The sequence below is a fragment of the Calidris pugnax genome, unplaced genomic scaffold, assembly GCF_001431845.1.
Source record: "Calidris pugnax isolate Ruff unplaced genomic scaffold, ASM143184v1 scaffold76, whole genome shotgun sequence".
Taxonomy (NCBI): Eukaryota; Metazoa; Chordata; class Aves; order Charadriiformes; family Scolopacidae; genus Calidris; species Calidris pugnax.
In genome coordinates, this window is record NW_015090827.1 from 1,568,677 (window position 1) to 1,578,854 (window position 10,178).

The 10,178-nt window shown below is 48.9% G+C and overlaps 1 protein-coding gene across 3 annotated transcripts in view; it reads right to left on the reverse strand.

Annotated features, from left to right (window-relative positions):
• Positions 1–6: 6 nt before the first annotated feature.
• SLC25A13 (solute carrier family 25 (aspartate/glutamate carrier), member 13) overlaps positions 7–10,178 on the reverse strand; it is an 89,387-nt gene continuing 79,215 nt past the window's right edge. For all 3 annotated transcript variants that reach the window (XM_014940302.1, XM_014940301.1, XM_014940299.1), the window contains 4 exons: positions 6,360–6,498; positions 1,122–1,280; positions 953–1,043; positions 7–464 (listed from right to left, as the gene is read on the reverse strand). In XM_014940302.1, coding sequence (XP_014795788.1) covers positions 275–464; positions 953–1,043; positions 1,122–1,280; positions 6,360–6,498 — 579 coding nt within the window. In that variant the 3' untranslated portion in view covers positions 7–274. The remainder of the gene's footprint in view (positions 465–952; positions 1,044–1,121; positions 1,281–6,359; positions 6,499–10,178) is intronic.

Consider the following 10,178-nt stretch of genomic DNA (forward strand, 5'->3'; position numbering starts at 1 on the left):
TTCTCGAATTCTCAAACACGTGGGATGTGGACAAATACATTCATGGTCCCCGAACTGAAAACAACTGGTAGGAATTTCACAGTGATCTGGTTAAGGAAGCACAAAGACAAATGATTACACTGAAGATGAAAATCGCCTTAAAACTCAAATGAAGCCGAACTGGTAAATGATGAGAAGCAAAAGGAACAAAAGTATCAACCAATTAGAAAAGTGGCTCTTTCCCGACTAATAACCAAAAAAAAAAAAACAACAACCCCACCCTTCAGCGATAAACTTAGGGTCCTACTGCTGCAGCAGCCTTTGAGGTAGGTGGCGATGGCTTGAACCGAGGTAGGTAAAGTCCAAACTTGTTCTCAATCCCTGCGAAAGTGGCGACGGCCAGTTTGTACCCGCCCACGTGGTCGGGGTTGGGAGCAGGGAGCGTGATCCGGGACTTGGGCACCGGCTCCGACCCCGCGGGTTTTCTGCAAAATGAGAAGAAACAAGACATTGGTTTCTGCGGAGTCGAAGCAGCGCCGTGCGGCTCCGCGGGGATTTACGAAGCCTTTGCAATGTGCCCTGTGTAATAGCAAGACCTGGGGTGTCAGGGGGACGGGGTCAGGATCTTCTCAGTGGTGCCCAGGGACAGGACAAGAGGGAACGGGCACAAACTGGAACATGGGAAGTTCCATCTCAACATGAGGAAGAACTTCTTTGCTGTGAGGGTGGCAGAGCCCTGGCAGAGGCTGCCCAGAGAGGTGGTGGAGTCTCCTTCTCTGGAGACATTCAAACCCCCCTGGACACGTTCCTGTGGGACCTGCTCTGGGTGACCCTGCTCTGGCAGGGGGTTGGACTGGGTGGTCTCCAGAGGTCCCTTCTGACCCCATATCAATCTGTGACATAACTGAGGAGCCCCAAGACCCACACGGTGCAGCTTCAGGGTTCCAGGCAGATTCAGACACCACATACTTACACTCCCCCGAAGTCCACATAAAACCATCTCTGTAGCAGCTCGTAAGTCACCAGGGTTACACCAAACTGAGGAGAAGACCTAAATACCCGAGCTGGAAAGGAAAGAAGAGTTCCTAAGTGACAAAAACCACAACTGGAAATCACTGAGTAACCAAAGCTCTTTTACGCACCTCCTGCTCCTTTCCACAGAGCCTTGGGCCCTTCCTCTCGAAGGATCTTGGCAAAGCAGTCCACAACGCCGCTGTAGGTGGTCTGTCCCGCCCGGGCTGCCACCTGGAGCCTTGTTTTGATGACATCTGCAGGGGTCACCAGAGATGCCGCCGGCATACCTACACACAACACGAAAACCATCAGGGGGGGACCACCTGCCACACGAGCTACACACCTCATTCACCCCCGGTGACCCTGCCTTCTGTCCTCACACTGGGAGAATCCAGCCAGGTTTGATTTAAGCAGAAGCTGAGAAGAAGAATGAGCAACAAGAAGAAGCTGTTGTGGACGCGGCTTCACCCAGAGAGAACTTCAGGGCCTACAGAGGAGATGGGGAGGGACTCTGGATCAGGGAGGGGAGCCATAGGACGAGGGGGAAGGGTTTGACACTGAAAAAGGGGAGATGGAGCTTAGATGTGGGGCGGAAGTTCTTTGCTGGGAGGGTGGTGAGAGCCTGGCCCAGGTTGGCCAGAGAAGCTGTGGCTGCCCCATCCCTGGAGGGGTTCAAGGCCAGGTTGGAGGGGGCTTGGAGCAACCTGGTGTGGTGGGAGGTGTCCCTGCCCAGGGCAGGGGGTGGAACAAGATCATCTTTCAGGTCCCTTCCAACCCAAACCATTCTGTGGTTCTATGACTCTGTTCCATGGACCATATCCCCGTGTCCTGCAGAGCAGGGAGGCAGGGGCTGGGTTCTTCAGCGCTGACCAGAAACTTGCACAAAGTTTTTGGAAATGAGGTCAATCTTTCCTGATCCTTTTCCTGCCGGTTGGTGGTTCCTGGCACCCTGGTTGGGTGCTGGGCTAGAGTGGCCCGTGCACACTCACACACTCACACACATACATCACTGAGCAGCAGGTAACCTCAGCAAGGCACAAGAACCCAGGTTTGCAAAAAGAGTCATTTTTTCTCCTGAGGAAGGGCCCTGCTCAGCTGCAAAGCCACCGCTGGCATCCTCAGCATGACACTGGGAGGAAGACTTAAATTTACCCTGGCGGATAATCAACCAAAAGCAAAAAAAAAAAAGTACCAAATTGCCAATGGGTGGCATTTCTAAACTCGTTCCTATCCAAACCGGGGCTGCCCATGTTTAGAATTAAAAAAAATAATAAAAAAAAAAACCAGCCAAAAAAAGCGCACTGAGACAGTACCCAGAAGACACTGTCTCTTCTGGTTTTATTACTTTTCCACTCTGCGTCTGTTCCAAACCAACGTGGGCAGATGGAGATGCATAAATCTCCTCTGCTTTTTGGGTTGGGTTTTTTTTTTGGGGGGGAGGCTTAATAATGCTGTGACAACTCTTGTCCAAACCAGCGTGGTCTGGCATCGAGCACCGGGCGCCCTTCCCGCAGCCCTGCTCGGGGGAGGGAAGGGTGTGAGCAGCACCCAAATCACAGCCCCCCTCTCCTCTCCTGGACCCCCCAAAATAAGGCAGAGCCTGCCCTTGCACGGTGCTCAGCCTGGCAGGGTTCCTGAACTCCAGAAAGGCTGAAATTCCTCTCCGCTCACCCTCACCCGCCCCGGGATATGGGTTGAGCCTTCAAATTAAAGCTGGACTTTCGTCCTTCAAAAGCCAACCAATGTTTTCAAGGAAAACCAAAGGACATACTTAGAAACGATTCTGCTTTCCTGCCCAGGGCCCTCCACCTCCTCACTCCTCACTCTTTACTTCTGAGGACGTTAAAGAGGTTTCCAGTCCCGTTTTTAGGAGCTATGTGTGCAAGATAAAAGACTTTACAGTCTTGGACTAGATGATTTCCAGAGGTCCCTTCCAACCCCATTCATTCTATGATTCTACAGACTTGTTAAAAACTTGGAGGTTGCTGCCATGAGGAGCCTACGATGGAAATGAGACACAGGGCACAGCAGGAATGGACAATAAAAAAGAGGAGAGAGGGGAGGAGAAGGAAGTTTCTGGAGGCAATGGGCAGATGGAGCCAATTAAGGAGAAACACCGTAGCTGATATTAGATCATCTCTCCAGAAAATGCCAGGGCAGAACAGGTTGAGACATCTGGAGAGCAGGGAAAGGCAGCAGCAGATGGAGCTGGATGGGATGTGTGTGTGTCCCCAACAACAGGGAAAAGGAAGAAAATAGAATCATAGAACCATAGAATTGTCCAGGTTGGGAGGGACCTTTCAGATCATCAAGTCCAACCATCAGCCTAACTCTGATAAAACCATCACTAACCCATGGCTCTAAGCACTATGTCAACCCATCTTTTTTAAATACCTCCAGGGATGATGATTCAACCACTTCCCTGGGCAGCCCATTCCAAGGCTTCATAACCCTTTCAGTGTAAAAATTGTTCCTAATATCCATCCTAAACCTCCCCTGGTGCAACTTGAGTCCATTTCCTCTTGTCCTAATCTACATTATCTCTAAACCAAGCTTTTCTCCCTAAAGGAGCCCAAAGTACTTTGCTAACGATATCACACACATGGCATTTCTTCTCCCTTCTCCTTTTCCTTTTTTTCTTCACCAGCAAGATCTCACTTTACTGGATGCATTCACTTCTGTGGGTGAAGTGACTGTGAGAAGGCAAATCCTCCTGCCCTTTCTCCTCACTTCAAAAAGCAAACACAAAATATCGCTCTTGATTGCAATATTAAACAAAAGCTAAAATTGGGCTATCAATCACTGGCTTCGATTTTGGGGTTAAAAGATGGAAGGAATCAGAGGGAAAGAGAAAGTTCTCTGGGGAATGGAGGACACCCGTCCCTGGCACCCAGAAAGGAAAGGAACTGCTTATTAGCAGCAGAATAATGGAAATGACATTGCATAAATGTTATTTATTGTCTCCTGTGAGGACAGGCTGAGAGAGTTGGGGGGGTTCAACCTGGAGAAGAGAAGGCTCCGGGGAGACCTTAGAGCCCAGGGGGTGGCACTGCGGGGGCTTTAAGGTCCCTTCCAACCCAAACCATTCTATGATTCTATGATTAAGGAAAACTGAGTATCAGAAACTTTGGACCATCTGTGGGGATTGTGAAATACACTGTCAGGAGACTGAGAGGCAGAGACAGGACCCGTGTCCGAGCCTGGTGGGGTGAACATCCCAGCTCCATGGGCCGTGGGGAGGTGGAGTTCCCCACACCCAGGTGGAGCTCACACACACGTCCCAACCCTCACGATGGGGTGAGACCCTCGGGCAGCACAGAGACATCAAGCCCAGGGACCCAGCCAGCGTTTCCAGAGGTGGTGGGGGCTTTGTCTTGTCTTCCCCCCTGACCACTGTGAGGGTGGTGGAGCACTGGAACAGGTTGCCCAGGGAGGTGGTTGAGGCCCCTTCCCTGGAGATATTCAAGGAGAGGCTCGACGAGGCCCTGGGCAACCTGGTCTAGTTGGGGGTGTCCCTGCTGACTGCGGGGGGTCGGACTAGATGGCCTTTGGAGGTCCCTTCCAGCCTGGGCAATTCTATGATTCTATGATTCTATGACTTCCTCATGGCTAAACCACAGTGGACACACGTGCCCCCACCACGTTCTACTTGAACCCAATAAAAGCAATGCCTTGTTTTTGTAAACAGCACTAACGCTGTAGTTTGCTGATGGGAGTTAACCCAGGATGGGATTCCCAGGAAGCCCTGGATAAAATCCCCATTCCCCCTGGTTTGGTGAGCCCCATCAGCTACAATAAAGGCTGCTTCTGTGCCCCAGCTTCAAAGGGACAGTTATCTCAGTCTGCAATCACCTGACAATGGCCAGAAAGAGAAAAAAAAATAGGAAAATCTAAGAAATGGCTTGGCTTAAAAATGCCAGCTTATGTTTCAAGTCTGTAAATATGATCTAAAGTTCAAAAATTGTTTTGTTCCGTTAAAGTGGGTGAGAAATAAGCTGGCTGGAAGGGGCTGTTGGGGGGCTCGGAGGCTGGTTTGGGGTGGGGAGAAGGGAGAGGACAAGGGGGGGTCTTTATGCACCAGTGATTTGAACACAGCTGGTGTTCCTTGTGCCAGGATGATTTACTTTGGACCATGAGCTACTGAACACAGAGCTCTATGCTTCAACAAGACACACCAATCATCTTAGCTCTATCCAAAGCCCAGATATGGGCTAGAGAAGGTCCTTGCTCCTCAAGAGACATGGCCCCACGTATAATCCTGACCAAGAACAGTTTCCCCAGGGAGAAGAAAGCTTAAAATCAAACAACAAAGCTTAGCCAGACCACCTAGCTCTACTGGCTCCACGCCACCATCATTTTCCACCATCACCCAGGTCCCAGCAGCTCATCGGGGCCATGCTGGAGGAAGGATTCAGCTCAGAAAGACCACATAGACCCTGAGGAACATGATGGAGTTCAACCAAGAGTGTCTCTGCACTTTCCCTCAGGCTCTGACACACTCAAATTCAACACATCTGGGACAAGCTAAGCATGATTTGGCTTCCCACAGGAGCCCAGAGGGAGCACAGACAGGAGGGGCTGGCCAAAGGGGTGTTCCACACCATAGATGTCAGGCTCAGTATAGGAACGGGGGGTGATGGGATCCACGATGGCTGCTCAGGATGGGCTGGGCAGTCGATCGTCGGGTGGTGATAACAACATGTGGTTTGTAACTTTATTTTATATATTTATTATATTTTTAATTATTGTTATTATCAGCATCATCCTCCTCTTCCATTACTGTTCTATTAAACTGTCCCATCCCATCGTCATTATCATCCTCCTCTTTTGTTACTGTTCCATTAAACTGACTTTATCCCAACCCATGAGTGGGTTCTGTTGCTGTTTTTTGGTTGTTCCCCCCCGTTTCCTCCCTGCTGCGGGGGGAGCGAGCGAGCAGCTGCATGGTCCCAGTCGCTGGCTGGGGTTAAACCACAACAGACTCCAGATACCAAAATTCAAGATTTTCCTTTGATGGTGAAGGATTTCACGAATGCCACCATATTATTTATAAACCATTTCAACAAAACGTTACCAGTCAGTCAGCCACAGCCCAAACCAGCACAGGACCTCCACCAGCAATGATGACAGAGGGTAAAAAACCATCAGCACCTAAATCTTTCCCTTTCCTTTGCCTTCTGAACATTGTGATTACACCAGGAACTTACGGTATATTTAATTTTTAACATCAACTCTCTCTACAGCACGGCGGCTTTTGCTTATTTGGGCGTAAGGTTGCAAAATATGGTATAGCTGCATATAGTTCTTCTATGCATACAGCTCTTCTTTTCAGAAATGCCACAAAAAAAAGGAATTTGGGCACTTACCAGCGATTGATCCTGCCAGGAGCAGGTTCCCAGGGCTCACCCTCCCGTCTTCATTCGCGAAGGAAGCTTTCAAATGAGCGTAGCAGGGGAAGTAAATGGCAGAGAAGGGGATGTCACGCAAAAAACAGGCCTTAGCACCCTGTGTGGAAAAAGAGAACAAGTTTGGAGAACGAGCAGATTTAACAGGATGAACTATGGACGTCAGAGAACAGAGCAACGCTGTGGGTTTTCTGTTTGGTTGCAAAGGGCTTATAGAAAAAAGCAATTTCTCCCCTCAAAAATTTGAGAGATCCATGTATTTCCCCCTGCTGAGGAGCACCCGTGTGTTGTTTCTCGGTTCAGTAATTTCTGTCACTGCATTTATCGCCTCTGCTCGTCCTCCCTCCCTCCCTGGTGCTGGAGTTATTTGCTGGTAACAGAGAAAATGTTACATGTTGGAGTAAACCCTGATAACACCTGGGCTGAGCTTTAAGTCGTTGATATGGTGGCCACATACCTGTAGCAGGAGTTTAGGACATGTCTGAAGAAGCCCAAGCCATGGGACAGGACTGTCCCCTCTTGTTCCCCCTCACAATAAATACTCCAGAGAAAGCACTGCCCAGTCCATCCATCCATGTAGATGTTGCAATTAATAACACAACATAAATCCAGGCAAAGAAAGAGAGCAGGGCCCCAACACAGACTCCCTTGCAGAACAGTAACAGGATGGTTTACACGTGAAGTAAATACACAATTAAATTTGCCTGGCCATCCATTTTTTAAGGGGTAAAGCCAGCCAACACCATCACCAGCAACACTGGCCTCAAACCTAAGTGGGTGGCAACAGGCAAGGGAAGTTTTGGGGTAGAAACAAGCAATCGCCTGGTTTTCAAGGGGAAAAGCAAAAGAGCCACTAGGGAAAGTCAACCAAAATAAAACCCCAAAATAATATCCACGTTCCAACAGCAAAAGGGACTTGCAGTCGGGTCCAGAAGGCAGTCGGTGTAGTGCTCCAGCCCCAGCTGATTTCCACCTTAATTCTCAGCTTATTTCTTGACATTTTCAGGCTGAGAAGCGACTGCTTCCCCTGACAGTCCCTTCGGAGGTTAACGACTCCTGCCATGGAGATGCTTTGACTTGTTGCTTGGCTGGATTGTGCCTGTTCCCTCTTGTCCTGTCCCTGGGCACCACTGGAAAAAGCCTGGCCCCATCCTCCTGACACCCACCCTTTCAGTATTTATAGGTGTTGATCAGATCCCCCCTCAGCCTTCTCTTCTCCAGGGTAAACAGCCCCAAGTCCCTCAGCCTTTCCTCATCAGAGAGATGCTCCAGGCCCCTCATCATCTTTATAGCCCTTTATGTCCCCTCTCCAGCAGTCCCCTCTCCTTCTTGAACTGGGGAGCCCAGAACTGGACCCAGTGCTCCAGATGGGGCCTCCCCAGGGCAGAGCAGAGGGGGAGGATGACCTCCCTCCACCTGCTGCTCACACTCTTCCTGATGCCCCCCAGGATGCCGCTGGCCGCCTTCTCCGCCAGGGCCCATTGCTGGCTCATGGGCATCCTCTTGTCCACCAGGACTCCCAGGTCTTTTTCCTCAGAGCTGCTCTCCAGCAGGTCACCCCCCAAATTTTGGCCTCTCCTGAACAATGGAAACCCATTTTACACTTTACCTTTTATCTGAAGGTGAAAAGAAAGGACTCAGGCTTTTATCAAGTTGTGGATGAAACCCCAGCTTTTTAACGATCCAAGGTCTGCACTGCATTTACCTCACAGCAACGTTACGAAACTCACTGAGGAAACCCTCACAGCCCAACGTGGTCTCTCCAGAGATTTACGTTCAGAGCATGCTGTTCCTCAGAGCACATCTCGCCGCCTCTGCCCTGGGGACACATTACAGGTATTTTCTTGGCCATGGTGGCATTCAACACCACGCACATTTTTTCCTCCGCGTTTGTTTTCATACTCTGAAATACCTTGACATAGTTAAAATAACTTAAGGAAATCAATAAACTCCAAAGGCGAGCAACTCTTAACTCGGCCCGAGCCGCTCATATTCCTCCCCTTTCCTTTAAATTCATGGGGCAGAAACGGTGTATCGTTAATATCACTAATAATATAGGTTCAGGTATGCAGAGAGGGAGGGATGTCCATCCATTTAGTTGGCTCAGTGTAAACCAAACCTGGATTAAAACTTGGATCCCCTTTAATAATAATAACCCAGCTTGGCCCTGGTCCAGTAACGCAACAGTCTAAAGTTCCCCCCCCCCCCTCCTCCTCTGGTCCCATTTTAAAAGTCTGGGAAAAGCATGTTTAAAAGCAAGGCCTCATTTAACTTCAAGTTAATCATCCGCAACCGGCCTCCTCGGCCAATTAGGAAGGCTTAGGGAGATCGGCCACAGTATCTTGAAAAGGAAAAAAAAAAAAAAAATAAAGAAACATTTATTTTCCTCCTCGCACCTTTTTGATGTGGACAAGGTGCTGAAAGCCAAAAGGGAGTTTTAATGGATCCTAAGGGATCAGCCGCCCCCGTTTCTTCTGGCAGCCAAGGGGAGGACCTGCCAGGCATGAAATTGTCGGGAGATCCTCCACACCACGCCATGCGCCAGTTGGCTCCATCTTCAACCCCTGTAATAACCTTAAAGCTCTTAATCTCGGGTAGTATCTCACTGAATAGACCCAGGGAGGGGAAAAAAACAACCAAACCCAACCCAACCCCTCCTCGACTGTCAAGGATGGGGATAAATAAGCGCAAGTCAGCGCAGGGGCAGGTTCTTTAACATGCTAATTCCTGCTTATACCAGCTCTACCTGCGAATAAGGCTCTAAACAAACTATTTCTACTACAAGGGGAGGGTAATTAGAGTGACAAAGGCACCTCTGTGTCGGGCCGGGCAGAAGGAGCCGGCAGGTCTGGGAGACGGTGGCTTAACCCAGTCTCCTGCAGTGAATGCACATTGTCTGGGGCTGGGGGAAAAATGCCAGACTGGGGGGGACCCAGCAGCACTGGAGACAACAGAGGTGCACCTTGTCTGCCAGGGTTATTTAATGCTCCTGGCACCTGTACTTACAGCCACCCCCCTGCCCCCCCCCCCCTTTTCTCCTCCTCCTTTACAGGTTTAGAATTTATTTGGCATGTATAATTGTTATTTTGATCCTATAGCTACAAACAATAGGCAGCATGTCATTTCTTGATCATTTTGCATTCTTCTTGGGTTTTACTACAGACTTAACCCTTTTGGAATCGCAGCCCCCACAGCACCCAACGGGTCTGGTAACACTCTGTCAAATATTACCAGTATTTCCTTTCCAGGGCTGTAATTTTTTCTACTGTAAAATAACATTGCCTTTAAAACTGCTATAGGTTTTCATTCACATATATTGATACCAGCCCGTACATGAAAACAAATTAGCACATCAAGTGAGAGGAATAAAACCCCGATTTCAAATGCGGTGCCAGCAATTTAGATTCAGTTTGCAGATTAAAAAAAAAATAGCACTTACTTATTAGGAGAAAGAGCTTTTTTTTTTTTTTTCTTCTTATTTTAAAAGAAAAATTTCTGAAGAGCAGGTTCTCCCGTAGGAGAACACAGTCACAAATGGGCACGGAGGATGCAAATTAATGTAACAACTCACAACTTTTACTGCTCCGTTTTGTAATAGTAAAAGTTTTTTATCATCCCACTGCAAAGCCACAGCTTCAGGAGGTGAAACACCCTGGGCTGTTATCAAAGCTCCCAGGCAGGAGCTCAGCACTCATCCTGTCAACCCCCATTACACTTTCCAGATCAACACACCACAAACCCATTTATGAAGTTGTCCAAAAAAAAAAAAAAAAAAAAAAA